General features: G+C 40.9%; 2 protein-coding genes across 7 annotated transcripts; one reads left to right on the top strand and one right to left on the bottom strand.

Moving 5' to 3' along the window:
- Positions 1-1,173: 1,173 nt before the first annotated feature.
- LOC129187760 (uromodulin-like) lies at positions 1,174-16,143 on the bottom strand. Of its 4 annotated transcripts, none has more exons than XM_054787432.1 (15): positions 16,069-16,143; positions 6,669-6,738; positions 6,523-6,606; positions 5,626-6,090; positions 5,201-5,415; positions 4,427-4,575; positions 3,820-3,903; positions 3,446-3,694; positions 3,011-3,374; positions 2,779-2,930; positions 2,486-2,569; positions 2,111-2,353; positions 1,883-2,039; positions 1,730-1,805; positions 1,174-1,642 (listed from the first exon to the last, which is right to left on the bottom strand). In XM_054787432.1, the coding sequence occupies exons 3-15, from the start codon at positions 6,593-6,595 to the stop codon at positions 1,623-1,625; spliced, it is 2,331 nt and encodes a 776-aa protein (XP_054643407.1). In that variant the 5' UTR covers positions 6,596-6,606; positions 6,669-6,738; positions 16,069-16,143; the 3' UTR covers positions 1,174-1,622. The 4 variants fall into 4 exon arrangements, with proteins under 4 accessions (XP_054643407.1, XP_054643408.1, XP_054643406.1 ...); XM_054787433.1 differs by having other exon boundaries at positions 6,523-6,603; XM_054787431.1 differs by having other exon boundaries at positions 6,523-6,603; positions 6,669-6,872; positions 16,069-16,130.
- On the top strand, positions 7,650-11,427 carry LOC129187768 (uncharacterized). Of its 3 annotated transcripts, XR_008572461.1 has the most exons (6): positions 7,650-8,175; positions 8,288-8,395; positions 8,728-8,875; positions 8,977-9,225; positions 9,339-9,609; positions 9,884-11,427. XR_008572461.1 is itself a non-coding variant. In XM_054787450.1 (4 exons), exons 1-4 carry the CDS (start codon positions 7,778-7,780, stop codon positions 10,016-10,018), a joined length of 912 nt encoding a protein of 303 aa, XP_054643425.1. In that variant the 5' UTR covers positions 7,650-7,777; the 3' UTR covers positions 10,019-11,427. The 3 variants fall into 3 exon arrangements, 1 of the variants encoding a protein (XP_054643425.1); XR_008572460.1 differs by having other exon boundaries at positions 7,650-8,395; XM_054787450.1 differs by lacking the exons at positions 8,728-8,875; positions 8,977-9,225.
- Positions 16,144-16,601: the final 458 nt, after the last annotated feature.

Here is a 16,601-nt window from a genome sequence, read left to right as displayed (position 1 = left end):
AGGACAGCTCTAGTCTAGTTCATGCTCAACGACTAGGTGGGACACACACTACTCAGACTAGATAGGACAGCTCTAGTCTAGTTCATGCTCAACGACTAGGTGGGACACACACCGCTCAGACTAGATAGGACAGCTCTAGTCTAGTTCATGCTCAACGACTAGGTGGGACACACACCAGTCAGACAGCTGTAGTCTGAGAGCATGGTACAAGATCCAATCTATTTCTCCTCTAAAGGAGGAGGCGGGTCCAGAATGGTTGCTTGGCCCTTTCGTGGTGTCAAAAGATGAAAGTTAGGATACGATGGAGAGGGGCCTCTTCCCAGAATGTGTACATTTTTGTCCTCACAAGAGTGCTCTGTCTCTTTAAGATGCAGGTAGACTGCAGAGTCTTGAGCGGATCTATCTTGGAGGGTGTGTTCAAGTGTAAACGTTGCCTCACAGTTTCCACTGCATGCTGGGTTGGAATAGTTTAGTGTCTGATTTTCTTGACAAGTCCATTGAGTTTTGGACGTGATGTGTTTTGCCCACCAGGGCTGTTTGTTGGCCCAATACTTAGCAATATTGTAAGTTAGAGTTAATGCTGCTGACAGTGGGTCTGAGGGGTGCTCTATCATTTTCCTTTTGTACCCACTGGTTGGGTTTTTAGTCTCCTGCTGGCAGGATTGTGACGTCATGATGCCAACACATGGCAGTATGATGGCTGATTCTGTGTCTGGTGAACCATTTGTGTGGATTTGGCCACATGTTTAGGGTCATTATCTTGCTGAAAGACCCAGTGACGACCATCTTCAGCTCTGGGCAGAGGCCACCAGATTTTCTTTCAGGCCTTTGGAAGAGAAACAGGCCCACAGCATCACCGATCCTTCCCCATACTTCAGGGGGCATGAGGTGCTTTTCTGCACTCTTTTGCGTTCGCTTGTGTTTGCTGCCAAAAAGCTATCTTGGTCTCTGGACCGAACGGAAAAGGTTTTTCCATGCATGCCTCCCAAACACCTGATGGTTGTTTGGTCTGTCTCAAAGAAACAGAGGCTCTGCTCTGTAGAAAATTTATTTAGTCTGGGTTTTTTTTATTTTCTAAAAATACTTTTGAAGCTAAACAAATTAACCAGGGGTGCCAATGATTATGCAGGGAGCTGTAAGTGTAAACAGAATTTTAGGAGCCGCTCACCTGGAGACTCTGCAACAATTCACTTTATTGTTCATTGAACAGGGACATGAGCACATTCTTAAAGACATGCATTACACCAGATCCAACTGCATGCAGCTTCTTTCCTTCTCAAGTCCCTGGGCAGGTCATACAATCAATATGCAACAAAATCAATAGAATACACTCAAAAAATCCATCCATATACTCCATAGCTTATTTCAACCCAAACAAAGAACAAAAACAACCCAAAAAGCCAGAACATTAACAAATTCCAAAAGTCAATCGTGTACTTCAGCGGTGAAACATTTCAATTGTACGTTATTTACAGTGCTCAAAGTATTTCTGCTATTTTGGGTTCTTTGTCATTAAATACAAGCATCATTGAACACTTGGGACCTAAAATGCTGATTTTTCAATCACACTTTTCTGACATTTACATGTAGACTATCAAACTCAAAGTCCAATGCCATGGATGTCACTCAGATGATTTCTCCCCTGGAAATAAAGAGGAAGGGAAAACATGGTCATTATTTCCACATTACGTTAAAATGCAGCATGATAACTTCATGAAAAAACACTTACAAGTGATTGGTCCAATGGTTAGTGGCTTTAGTGGAGAAGACTTGAAGACATGACGTCGGGCTCTGCCGGAGCAGGACTACATGTGGAACAACATAACATTCCAACTAGGTTCTTCAACAACAACACAACTGTAACTAACTGTATGCGACTCACCGGAATGCAAGAAGAAGTCATGCTGTCACACAGGCTGAGGCTGCAGTGGAGGTAAACATCTCCAGATTCTCCAACAAGGATGAACGAGGTAATGAAACGAGCCTTGAGGGATGAGCCGCTCATAACCACAGACACTCGCTGGCGGTCGGTGGGACATCTAAGAAAAACAGCATTTATCAGTGTTTTGCATTTTGTTTCCGTATTCACCCATGCTAAGCAAAGACATACTTGTTTTGGATGAGAAGGTTTCGTTCAAGATGGTCAGGGTCTGATGAGTGAGAAGCGAAGCATTCCTCCAAAACAACCGCCAAGCTGGGATCTTTCTTGTCCACAGAGACCTCCACGTATAATGGTGAACCCACTGGAAGGACCACCGCGCCTGCCGCATAAGGCTCTGCATAGTCTGATTTCTTGAACAGGACCATGGAGATTTTCAGTTTGGCACCCGAGCCAACAAAGACACCTTCCATCCTGTCAGTAAAAGACACGAGTTCTCCTCTCATTATTATGTGGCTGCATGCGAAGCGCATCTTATTCTGCCTCATACGTGTTATTATGGACCAATGCGCTAACATTCTGTGTAAATGTAAGCCTTATACTTGCCTGCTTGGTGGGTCCTCATTCACAGCTCCGGATTGGCTTGATGGATCATCAGGGACCTGGTTGCGATCAACCTCTTTGCTGGGCCTTCACACAAAAATTCCACAGAACTCCTTTCAGTATCAAAATAGTCAACATATACAAATGCCATGTTAAATAAACACTTTAGTAGTAAATACACAATACAGCAACCTGTCAGATACAACCCCAGGCCATTCATAAAGTTTCTAGTTTACTAGAATCATTCCAAACCATAGCTAATTGTGTCAATGTCCTATTTATTCATGACAACTCACGGCAGGTTCAGTCTGATGGGTGCCTTCAGTCTTGTGGGTGTGTCCAGGGGATACGCGCATGAGAAAGGAAGAACCAGGGGCAGAAAGAAGGAAGTACAGCTGTCTGGATAGATGAATAAGGCGTTGGAGTAGATGACATGTGTGCTGTTGATCTGAAAAACAGATTTCATCCACATGATTCCAAGGTGTAGGTCTTCAAAATAAATGTCTACGTGCGTGTGCTGCTTTTTACCGTCAGTGTGTTTCCACAGGCACCCGTCTGAGCGTCAGCGTCGTACCACACGACACCATGTTTGTCCCTGGTCCAGGAACACTTGCCGTCTGCCAGGTTGCCAGTCAGAGCACTATAACCAGTGGGTCTTATGCTAGTTAAATCCACACCCACTTGGATTTTGTCAGAGCCACAATTAAGGTTACTGAGTGACGGATCCAACTTGGGACTGCAAGAGGTGGTCTTTCTGTCACACAGGCTCAGGCTGCAGTGGAGGTAAACATCTTGGTGTTTTCCCTGAAGAAGGAAGAGCAGGGCGGAGAAACGAGCCTGGTGGGATACGCCGCTCTCAACCACTAACACTTGCTGGCGGTTAGTGGGGCTTCTAATAAAAAAGTTGATCATCAGTATTCTGCATCTGGTCTCCATATTCACCCCAACTAAGCAAAGACGTACTTGTTTTGGATGAGGTGATGTTGGCCAGGACTCTTTGTGTCTGATGAGTGAGAAGCGAAGCAGTCCTCCAAAACAACCGCCAAGCGGGGATCTCTCACAGAGACCCCCACATATAACGCTGAGCCCACCGGAAGGACCACCGTACCTGCTGCGTAAGTCTTTGCATCGAAGGAGTTCTTGAAGGAGTTCTTGAACAGGACCATGGAGGTTCCCAGTTTGGCACCCGAGCCAACAAAGACATTGTCCACCCTGTCAGTAAAAGACACACATACTCATAAAGCAAGTTCATTTTATTACGGCTCATACTAATTATTATGGGCCTGCTTGTGGAGCAATGCTCTAACGTTCTGAGGAAATGTAACGCTGTTACTGGCCTGCGTGGTGGCACCCCCTCTGCAGCTCCGGATTGGCTTGGTGGCTCATCGGGGACCTGGGGCTGGACAACCTCTTCTTTGGTCCTTCACACAGAAATGCAAAAATGGATGTGGGGGCCACTTTGCTGTGTACATTTATTGGACTGTACGCTATATACAAGCTTCGTGTTAGGAACGGGCTGCCCCTGGGCCACACTTTGGACACGGTGCACAGTAAGAGTGAACAGGGTGATGATTATTTTATTTTTAGTAAAGCTGCTCTGTTACTAATGTGCAGCCTTCTCATCTCTGCTGAACAATGGCAGCACGCTGCTTTCATTGTAGAAATAACATTTCAAAACAAAATGTAAAAAATATACACAAATATCAAAGTGGGCCCTGCATCCCTGCTTTACATAATTCACATTGAGGTCAAGTGTTGGGACATTACCAGGGCTTTTCTCCGGCCCGCACACGCCCCCACGCATGCGCCCACACAGAAAAATATGGTAAAACTGTCGATCCGTAAGGTGGTTTGACTGTACCGTTCCATCCCTAATTACACCATACTGACATAACATGGCTGAAACCTGTATCATTTCATCTCCATTCATTCATGACAACTCACACCACGGTCGGTCTGATGACCACATTCAGTCTGGCGTCTGTCTTCAGGGGATACTCGCATGAGAAAGGAAGACTCGCTGGCAGAACGGAAGAACTGTTTGCTGGGTAGATGAATAAAGTGTTGGAGTAGGTGACATGTGTGCCGTTGGTCTGAAAAACAAATGAAAACATTTCATTCAAATATACGCTTGTCTTTGCAGCCCTCTGCACATTTTAAACTTAACAAGAAAACAACAAACATGAAAAATAGCATTTTTACAAAGTCCAAAAAATGAGAAAAAAGTTGCAATTTTCTACTTTTTTAGTGAGAAACAGAATTTCTGGAAAATTAGGTTGTGGAAAAAGTTATGTTGCATAATCAAAACATTATGGGAGTAGTCATGAGTACGAGAAGAACATAAATATTTAGGAAATAAAAAAACAGCAGCAGAAATGGAAAAACAGTTTACAAAATCAAAATATTTTTGCAAGAGTTTACAAAATAAACTTTAAAAAAATATGAATGACAAGACAAGAAACATGTATTAATTGGAAAATTAGGTTATGGAAAAAGTGTACAAAAATAAAGTCAAAATATCATAAAGTCATAATTCCGAGCATTTTACAAGAATAATCTCATAATATTGCTAACAAATCAAATGACATTTGTGTAGCATTGCCCTACAAAAATACTTTGAAACAAGACAATGAATAAATTGATAATTTTTGGAAAATTAGGTTGCGATAAGGTCAAAATATTATGGGAATAAAGTGAGAGCTGCAATATTAATGTTACCTTCAGTGTGTTTCTACAGGCACCTTCCTGAGTGCCAACTTCGTACCACACCACACCATCTTTCTCCCTGGCCTGGGAACACGTGCTGTCAATCAGGTTGCCATTGAGTGGGTCACGACCAATTAGTCTCATCTTAGCTGAATCCACGCCCACTTGGATTTTGTCAGCGCCACAATCGAGGAGACTGATGAGTGGAGGATCCAATTCTAACTGTTCTGTGTGTAATATGCCAACATATGGAAATACATGACAGTCACCTTCACTAATATGACATTGCTGCATCATGACATTGATCATACTGTAACCTTTACATCTGCTAGCATGGCTGTTCTTATCAGGTGACTAACATTCTGACACCACATGGGTCCACATTCAATATTCTCTATCATTCTGCTGTACAGTTGGTTGTAAAAAATGGAACATACCTGCACAGTAGGCCAGATAGCAAATGCGTGGCTTGACCAGTTTGTACACGTAGTAGGTGGAAACTGTTGTGGAGCACAGCTTGACATGGATGCTGTGTCTGTCGCTAGGGTTGCACTTTCCACGAGAGCAATAACACACGTCCCGAATCACAATTTCACCCAGCTGTGTGGGATGAGGTTCTACCATCGTCACTGGTCCACTGGTTCCACACTTATAGAGTTCTACTCCACATGTCTCAGGAATATGTGCACTCTTGTCCTCCAGGAACAGACGATACCAGCCCTTCCACTCAACTCTCTTGTCACATCTCTCCTTGCTTGAGTGGGCACTAAATTGTGTGGAACGCCAGTTGTCCCTCAGGTCAGTGTAGCTGTCATAAGGGTCGGCACAGGTCGTCTTCCCACCACGTTCGATGCAGTCCATGCCTGCTGGACATGTGGTGCCTCCACACGGGAACTGGACGGCTGGTGAAGAACAGACATGATATGTAACTGCATGCAGCTTGTAGTTTGCATTTCTTTTTTATTCATCAAATTCAAGACTTTGATGGTTTTGCAGATTACTACACGTTTAGCCAACACCGCTTGCGTTAGCCTGTTTTGCGGTTTACATCAAAATGTTGCCTCGGTGGGCGTACATTTTCCAGTCAGCGCCCACCTGTGATGTCATCGGCGGTTGTCTCTGTAGTTCTTTGCTAACTAACAGCTACGCCACAAGTATTTCTAGTTACAATTATTTGGCCAGTGTGAGTAGCAACATTGGCGCCACCTTGAAAAGGTAGTCAGCGGGTGTAAATAAGAGTGTTGCCAGTTGGTATATAACAGTGTGGATAGTGTTCCATTTCAATAACTGCTGGTGTACGCATCCAGCATGAAAGGACGTATTGATCATGACACCTGAAATCCTTGCGGCGATCAGCACGAGGAGGAGAAAGAACGCCCCTCCAGGCGTCCCCATCGTGGCGCACATGCAGCGTTCTACTGAAAGACACGACGTCATCAGACACGCATTTTGAAAGATTTGCAGTAAAGTTTGACGTTACCTCGACCAGGAAGGAGTCCAGGAGTTGGTGAGAATGTTTGTCGTCAAGAGGGAGTGTTGATAGGCTGAGGCTTGATCATAGCACACAATAACTTATCAAACACTTCAATGCTCCGTCAATAAAAGAACGCTGCAACACAAATACTCTTTAGAGTGGGGGTGTCCAAAGTGCGGCCCGTAGCTGTTTTATTGGCTCGCAGCTCAACTAAAAATATAAAATGAAAATGGAAAAATCAGCAGTATTTTATAGGAAAGTAAAAAAATTAAGTCACGGGAAAAAGGCTTTTACAATTTTGTAATGTTGGAAAAAAGTTGTATTCCAACAAGAACTTTTTTTTTTACAAGAATAAAGTCAAATCATGTAATTTTAGTAACTGAAATATGAAAGAAAACGTGTTATTTTTAAAAAGTGTATTATTATGAGAACAAATAGAATTGCCATTTTTGTCAAAATAGGTTGAGGAAAAAGTTCTATTAGGCTTTTTGACCTCATCCCAAACATCATCACACGACCACTCTAACTATCCTTTCATTCTTCAGGATGTGGCCCCCGGTGGAAAAGCTTCGGACCCCCCTGCTTTAGAGGCATTCTGTCAAGCTTACTCCGACCCAGGAGGGATGAATCCACTCGACGCCTGCAGCTTAAATGTCACACGTTATTACATCCAATCATTCTCATCGCCAACCATGTCCTTCACATTGAAAGTGACCAAACCATAATGGCGTCACACACTGACAGCTCAGTGAAGAAATGTGACGTGAAAAGCTGTATGGATATGGAGGATTGAAAGTGCCAAAATTAAATAAATAAATATATCATTAAATAATTAATTAAATATGTCATTAATTAATTAAAATGTATTTAATTCCAATTTTAATTAATTAATGACATATTTCATTAATTAATGACATATTTCATTAATTAATGACATATTTAATTAATTATCTAATGATGTATGTATTTATTTAATTTTGGCACTTTTAATCCGGTGTAGTGGCTCATGAATTTATTTTATCTGTCAACCTCGCCCATCAAATTCGGTGGGCGGGGCTAACGCGAATCTTGTCTTATCCCCTGCTTTGGTCTGCCGTGAAACCGAAAGTAGAAACATGGCGGCTGTGTTGATGGAGGATCTCCGTGAACTTTCTACAGAGTTGGTGAGAGATGTCTTAGACCTTGCAGAGTACGTGGAAGCAGGACCTGCTGACCCCGAGCATGTAGCGTGTAAAGCAGAGGAACTTATTGAAGTTGTTGGAGTTATTTCCGCACTTTCTGACCAAGATGTTGACCGTAGAGTGACTGCAAATTTAGAAGAAGTACTTCGCCGCTTTTCTGGTACCAGGGTGCAACAGGAGCACACACAGGGACCAGGGCGTTTGGCATTTGACATACCGAGGGCCGCTCTGGAACATCACGTTCATTGTGGATTACCAGCCTGTCAAATTGCAGCGATGCTCGGAGTGTCAAAGAGAACCATCAGGAGGCGCATGCAACAATACGGTTTAAGGTTTTTACATTAAATTCATGAGTTTTCAGTTTATGAATTGCCAGTCTCATCCACTCCGAAACGATATTACATTTAGTGAATCACTCGATGTTAATGTTTTTTGTTTGTACAGAAAGACAGACCTGTATTCAGCTGTGAATGATGAGGAGTTGGACCGTATTGTCAGTGAAGTCCACAGAAGACATCCAAACACCGGCTACAAGCTACATGCGTGTTCCAAGTGAGTACAATATGGGCAATATTTAACGATATACAGTACAACATCACTACCTCTCGTGTGATATTGCTTTTATACTAAAGTTCAACCACAGCTTTTAGCAGTGCTGAGTAAGGAAATGTTAATAGAGGGTGATGAAATAAATTATGTTAAGCTATATAGCTCCGCGGAAAAAAAAACGGTTCCCTTAGTCTGTTGCCAGGCAACGCAGCACACACCCTAGGCAATCACAGTGGTACTTTGTTGTTCCAGTACTGGTCAAGTATATTGAACAAGTGTTTCTAATGAAGTTGGCATTGAGTTTATGGTTATTTATTTTATTTTCCTCCCCTCAGTCTCAAGACTGCAAGAGTCTTTACGCAGAGTTGATGCAGAGGGAGTCTACATGAGGCGTCTAAGACTGCGTGTATTAAGATGACGGCAGTATTCTGTTCCTGGCCCAAACTGTTTATGGCATATAGATGGCAATCATAAGCTCATCAGGTCAGTGATACTAGCAGATAAATAATTCCTCTTTCTATAGATGTCATTAGAATTGTTTTACAATAAAGTTGTACCTTTTTGTCTTCACAATTGCCTGACAGATGGAGATTTGTTGTCCATGGTGGGGTGGATGGATTCAGTCGTTTAGTCGTCTACCTGACTGTGGCTGGCAATAACAGAGCTAGTACGGTCTTACAGAGCTTTATCGCTGCTGTTGAGCAGTACGGGCTGCCATCAAGGGTACGGTCTGATAAAGGGGGCGAGAATGCAGATGTAGCAGAATTCATGATCGGGAGCAGAGGTACAGACAGGAATTCGCACATCACAGGCAGAAGTGTCCACAATCAACGGTAAATAAATATGTTTGGCAACTAGGCTCACACAAGCAGCATACCAGTTGAATGTACTTCTTTGGCATATGTCACACAAATGATCACCTTGTCATTTTTTTTCCTAAACACAGAATAGAAAGGATGTGGAGAGATGTGTATGAACATGCCCTGGACCTCTTCTATCAGATCTTCACTTCATTGGAAGATCAGGGAACACTGAATCCAGACAATGAAGTCCATCTTTTTGCACTGCACTGGAGCTTCCTTCCACTAATCCAGCAAAGCCTCGACTCTTTCAGGGATGCTTGGAACTTTCATGGTCTTAGACCTGAAAGGAATCAGTCACCACAGCAACTCTGGAGAAGATACAGAGAGCAAGGCCCTGTGGAGGATCCTACTGAGGTTAAAGATCAGCTTTTAACACTTTTTAAATGTCTGTTCCTCCAAAGGAATTATTGGAGAAAATATTTTACTTCAGAGGTTAAAGCTTTCAAAGATCAACCTCTGAGCTGTAGTTTCTATTGTGTATATTCTGCATAACTACTAATTTAAGACTTTTTGGTCACCAAGTTGATGAGAAATTAAATGTTGCCTATTCAGTTTTATGAAAAAATTGTGTAATGATGTGTAAGACTAGTTTCAAGTACAAGATTGATCATGCTTGTCCTCCATTCAGGTTTATGAAGACTATGGGATCGACTGGAACGGACCTCAGTCTTCATGGAGGCAGTGTCAGTCCCCGAGGTTCAGCTGGCCCGTGAGCTCTCGCTGGAAGAGGTGGCCATTTTGCCAGCTCCAGGAGCTTCTGTAACTGATGCACTTAGATCATATGTAGAGACTGTGCAAGTTTTATCAAGAATCATAGCAGACTGATGTCCAACCTATGCTTTTATTTAGCATCTTACAACAAGCAAGCATAAACTGAAAAAGTTTGCTTTCCTTAAAAAAAGGGGTATAAAAAGCTGTTTTACTTTGAAGCTCTACCATAATCATTGTTAAGATCTTGTAAATGCACTTTATGCATAGCTCCACTCCTTTTCTTCCTGTCTCATTATTGGCCACAGAATGAATAACATGAATGCTGTTCTGTTAACACTGAAAGCTGAACGTGCAGAACTGTTTGGTTTTAGTAAGTGGAAAAAATATTATGAATTTATCAACTACTGCACAGTATGTTTCATGTTTTCAATTGACCTGACCTACTGAACAGTGCATTCAATGACATCTGTCTGAAAACTTCAACAAGTCCTAATCCAGTCTGTGCACTACTTATGGCAGAGACAAGTGCTTCCTTGAAGTCCATGTAGGCTTTGAAATGAGCTGGCAGCTTTAGTGTTTCAAAGCATGTGGCGGACGTAGGAAGGGTTCCCCCAGAGATCACTTTCAGTTCAGGAGGAATCTTCTCCCAGCCAACCCAGAATGTCAGCAGCTGGGCCAATGTACCTGATGAAGCTAAAAGTCATAAAATGGATTCAAGACAACATTTAGTTAAACTTTAATTGATCATATCTATCCATGAGACATGGAAGCATTTGTAAAGAGAGCAATACATTTTTCAAATAAGGTGTTAATACCCGTTTCAATGAACATCCTTAGAAAGCCAGTGAAGCGGCACGTGGACTCAATGTCAAAGTTTTCATCATCACTGTCCTCAGCTGGCCATGTGATTTTTTTCTAGGAGCATCTTTAAAAACACATTGTAATTATTTTAAAGTGAGAACTTTTTTGGTGAAGGAATATGCAGATCACATTCTTGGTAAATGGAAAAATAACCAGCTTAGTCATTGAAAACACATGTAAATTCATTAAGTAAAGTTACAAATGTAACTAAATTGACATACCTGGGGTGTGAACTGCATTTCAGCCATTTTAGGGAAAAGAAGTGAGACAACATCTGGCCTAGATGTCAGCAGGGGCCATACCATCACATCTTTCAGTCCCTTTCTCAGCTGTTTAATTTGGCGCATGGTCCTCCCAATGACCTAGGAGACAGGCCCGGCCCATATTACAGACAAAATCCTCAACCCAACTTTTACAAAAGTTGGCACAGTAGGTTCATAAAAGCATAATGAAGTGTTTTATAAAATCCATTCAAACTAGTACAGAATATGTCAATCCTTAATAAAGGTATTAACACATTTTCGAATAATGTATTCCATTTTATACATTTGTGCAACTGATGTCTTTAGTGCTCAAATGCCGTGGTGAACACTTGACTGTATCGCCTTTTTAAAGTATATTATTAAAAGGTAAATTCATAAAACCAGATGTGTTACATTTTGTTTTGTATAATCATTTTCCTACTGTGTCAACATTTACGAATTTTTTTTTTTTTTTTTTTTTTTTAATATGACACTGTTCTATCAGCACTTGCAGGAGTGAGAAATATTGAGGTAGTTAAAATGTATATGAATTAAATGCTGGTTTTCAAGAACTTTAACATGACAATGGGCAAAAACTAAAGATTATTTTAAATGTTTTCCATCTCTGCCAGTGTTGACATAACATAACAAGCCAGGGTTCACAACACTTTCCATAATTTCAACAACTACAGCAATGAATTTTGTCACTTAACCAGCAGGAACTCACTGCATGCAGTAGAAGTTTGTTATGTAGCCATCATCGATTTGTTTTGTTGACTGCCGGGAGATCCCAAGACAGGGAAAGATCTGAAACTGTGTGCTTCTGTTCTGGCGTAAGTTCTTCATGTTCAAGCTAAAATAAAAGACCATACAAGTTATTACATTTGCCCAAACAATTTTGCAAGGCAAAGTTTATGATACATACCAGTTTTATGATACTCCTGATGTGCAGATCAGGACAGTCTTCTGTAACAACAGTCGCTGTTTCAGGGTCCCCATTGAACAGTACATGAACTACAGCAGGACTTAATCCTGTGACACGGGGGCAGGAAACTGTGGGCCAATATCCTTCCGGTAACCCGGAAGAGGTCGCTTTCAATAAGCACCTCTGATGCTGCTGGAACAAGATGGTCAGGTTCACCCTCAAAAAGCAGTGTTCGGCCCATTCCTCCTGTAAAGTACCAAGAGAGCAGGGGATAAAGTCACAACAATTAACAACTGATATACATTTCAAAATTGCATCAGCTTAACATTCAAAATAGTAAGAGACTTACCAAGATCTAGACTGAATCCAAACTGCAGTTTGGATATTATTGTTGTCATAAAGTACCGCATCACTCCCTCTCCGACAGCAACATCACCTGAAACAAAAAACTAACACAGTGGAAACACAGTGGCTGACTAATGCAGTTAACTGGATAGGGTAACATAACTTTGGGTGTAATTCTAGAATAGCATCCTTAATATTTACTATTCCAGATAACAGAATATTGTGCTTTTCATAAGTGGTCATCAAATTATATATTTTTTTGGATCCCATTCTCCCATGTAACAATTCCATATAAGATACTTGAGTTGTATAAACTTTACTGATAGATTTATATTACCTACCAAGAAGAGTACAGTGAAGTGGACATGCCCATTCTTGCGGCTGTTTATAGAATGAGAGAAGTTCCCGTTCCCTGTCCTCTTCAGAGTCCCTTACATCCATTTTCATTCTCAATGGTTTTCCAGATGCATGTTTCTACAGCAGATTCTCTTTGAAAACTTTGGCAGCTTGAGCTGGTTCTTTAATAAGTTTCCATTCTAGACAACAATAATAAAGTTATCTATTCCAGAGAGACATGTGAGTTGGCATGTCACCTGCAGATACAGATATCCTCTCAGTCTACAGAAAAGGAGGAAAGTTCTGACAAACATCAGACCGAACATCTTCAGAATCTGTTACAAAGCTGAGCTGACATAAAAACAGCAAAACAACATTCTGAAGAAAAACTAAACATTTTAACAAAATATATAACCCAGTTGAGTGTTAGTGTGTAATTGTATTCTCTTATCTAATTATATCTTGCAGGTGTCATTTTTCTATTGACTGAGTTTAAGTTACACACCATCTTACAGCAACCCTATTGTGATGCCACAAACCATTGTCTGTTTCTTTGTGATCCAAGTCCTCGTCAATCACTGTTGGTACAACTGCACTCTCAGCTGATGTTCCAGGCCTCACTGGAACACTGTCACTGACTGGGGCTGTCTATCATTTTCTTCACTTCGGCCTCCCTCTTGTTCTCTCTCTGATTCCTACATCGGTGTCCTTGAAGTTAACAAAATTTAAATTAAGATCATATTTTATTATTTGTGTGCAAAACACTCGAAGAGAGACATTTTCCAAAATAAAAATTCAAATGCTACCCTTGCATTTCTTTAAGAATTACATACCCATTGCAACTCAATCTGTGCAGCTTCATCTCTGAAAAGAGAACTTCCTCTTGACAGGTGATGCAGGGGATGACTGGACCAGATGCAGTTTGTGAGCTCTCCTAACAACAACAAATTGTGTTTAACTAATGATTAAAAGTCACCAGTGAGCTTTGTTTTGATTATGTATAAAACTGTCTCTGTAAATCGATGTACACAATCTGTGGGTAGATCCTGTTGAAGTGGACGTATGTAGATTGTAGCCTGTCCAATCATCGTCGATGGATCTTTCAGATAGGCAATGGTGTATCCAGTGCTGGGACACGGAAGCAACACAAGATTTCGACTACGAGTAGATCCTGCAATTTTTAGAAATTCTAAGCCTCCCCCTTCTTTGAGCTTCGGAAACACTTCCATCAGTTTATTTGTTATAACCATGGGATCGTTGTCACTCCCTGTAAAAAAAAAGAAAAAAGAAGAAGAAGAAAAAAAAAAAAGACATAACTCATATTGACTCACCTCAAGCCCGTGACAACTATTATTCACACTATGAAAATAATTTTAACGAGCCACAGACAGTACAAACTATTTTTTTTGCTTTTGGTTTTGGCAAATTCCTAATTTCATACTGACCTGAAAATGTCACTTTTTGCTCTCAGAGTCCAGAAGTGAGGAGGTCTGCTTTAAGCAGTACGCTTGGAACTTTATCCGCCTTGTGGTCAGCCAAACAACAAAAAGTGTGTGTGTGTGTGTGTAGCTTCTTCGACGCACTTGGACTTGTGCTGGTCGTCTCATCATATTCCTTCTGGCTCCACCGTTATACGGCGCGAAGAGCCTTGCTACCTCGGCTGCAACACAGAAAAATGTCACAGCTCACTGGTCACCAATCAGCCTCAACGTCTATCTTGGCATGTTACTGCCAGCTAACACTATTTACCGATTAGCGAACTAGTTTTATGCTCCCGCCATTTAGCTACATTGAACATGTACACAGTAATGAGCCTACCGCAAATACACTTTCGATCCAACTCCAAATTGTTCTAAATTAACCTCTACCTGTGTCCTGAGTCATTGATTAGTAGCACACCTGGCTAACATTCAATTATTTAGCTTACCTTGGACAGGTGTAACGTGACGTGATGGAGCAGCAGGTATTTGCTGTGACTGAGCCGCCGGAGCCGGAGGAGTTCTGCTCAGAGCTTCTTCAATCAAATTCGCTGCTTCTCTCAGCAGCTCTGGGCAGGTTTTTGACATTTTGTCCTGCGCCTCACGCGATGTATCATCATTGGGGCTAGAGGACCGAGTTGTCAATAAAGTTTTGTTTGATAGAGTATCCAAACCAACGTAGAGGTGAATAGCGCCACCCATTGTATCAGAATGTGTTCACAAGCGCTGCATCAATCCATTATCTGGAATCGATTTGCCTTGACTTAATGTGCAGGCTAACCAATCAGGTGTTAGGATCTGCCCACCGACTTTGATGGGCGAGGTTGACAGATAAAATAAATTCATGAGCCACTGTACCGGATTAAAAGTGCCAAAATTAAATAAATAAATACATCATTAAATAATTAATTAAATATGTCATTAATTAATTAAAATGTATTTAATTCCAATTTTAATTAATTAATGACATATTTCTCTGTCTCATATTTCTATGTCATTAATTAATTAAAATGTATTTAATTCCAATTTTAATTAATTAATGACATATTTCATTAATTAATGACATATTTCATTAATTATCTAATGATGTATTTATTTATTTAATTTTGGCACTTTCAATCCTCCATATATGGAGGACCACATGGGGCCGAATGACATCATTAAAAGTGTCGTTAATCAAATCAATAAATTGAGCTTTCAATAATTCATTCAATGTGTCATTAATTCACTATTTGTGTCATTTATTTAATAGACCGAAACAAGCGGACTCAGGCATAGATGACGTCACCCTAACGCCAATCATTGGGCTTGATTGGAGTTAGCCCCGCCCACAGAATTTGATGGGTGGTTGCCACAGAATAATTCATCAAGTACGTGTAATCATTAAATAGTGAAATAATTCAATCATTACATAAATAAATAGCCAAATAAATATATTGTTTTACATTAAATTAATTATTGAATGATTTATTTATTGATTTAATTGATTAATGACACATTTATTTTATTCATTTTGTGCCATTTGGTCCTCCATATAGCTGAATGCACCTACTTATTGCTGTGATGACTTTTTAAATGTCATGCTTGTCCTTTTCAATGCAATAACCTTAAAGCTTGATGAACAGGAAAACTGAAAAACTTTTTAAGGACTCGGGAGTTCTTATGGAGCTAAAAGCGTTCATATCTGATTTAGAAGTGTCATAGAAGTGTAAAAAGAGGAATGAATACTGCTGTGGTCGTCGATACGATGAACTATAAGATCCACTTCGTTAAAATGATCAAACGTCAATGTCACCCATACCATTCCTTCCCTATAAAAATATATTGTCCAGCCATTTCAACAAATACTTAGTAAAAAATTGCCTTTTTGCTTTTTCAACGGTATACCTTGTAGGCAATATTCATCAGGTCTTACCGGTCGGTCCTCAGGTCTTCGTTGCTCCTCCGCTGCTTCCTCCGGCGTCCACCTGCCTTCCACTCTTATCGCAGCCTGCAAGAAGACCTTCTTTTCATTCAGACGTGACATAAACGTCATTTATCGTCACGATTAAAACACCAGTCAGTCACCTGCATCACTCCTATACACTTAAAGTCACGTAAAGCCTTGATAGATACACCCGTCACCCGCATCGATCCTGTAAAGCCACAAAATAGTGACGGGCGTCTCGATGACCGCTGTCATATTTAGTCCATTGAAGTAGTTCACCTGCTGCCTTGAAATTGAAATTTCGCCCAATTTAAGTGATGTATTTGTTTTGACTAGCAAAAGTAACATTATTCAATAAAATACCGCAGCAGGACTCGAACATCTGTCTCACGTGCCTCAATATGCGGCGTTATTTTCACACAATTAGTTTGCATTGTCACGCGCTACGGTGACACTTGTCGCCTGTTTTAGTTTTGTGCTGTTTTTCATTATGTGTACAGTATGAGATTGCTGACTTCTCT

Source organism: Dunckerocampus dactyliophorus, chromosome 9 (genome assembly GCF_027744805.1).
Source record: "Dunckerocampus dactyliophorus isolate RoL2022-P2 chromosome 9, RoL_Ddac_1.1, whole genome shotgun sequence".
NCBI classification, from domain to species: domain Eukaryota; kingdom Metazoa; phylum Chordata; class Actinopteri; order Syngnathiformes; family Syngnathidae; genus Dunckerocampus; species Dunckerocampus dactyliophorus.
The sequence above is the reverse complement of the archived record's forward strand: the minus strand, read 5'-3'. Positions and strand labels throughout refer to the sequence as shown.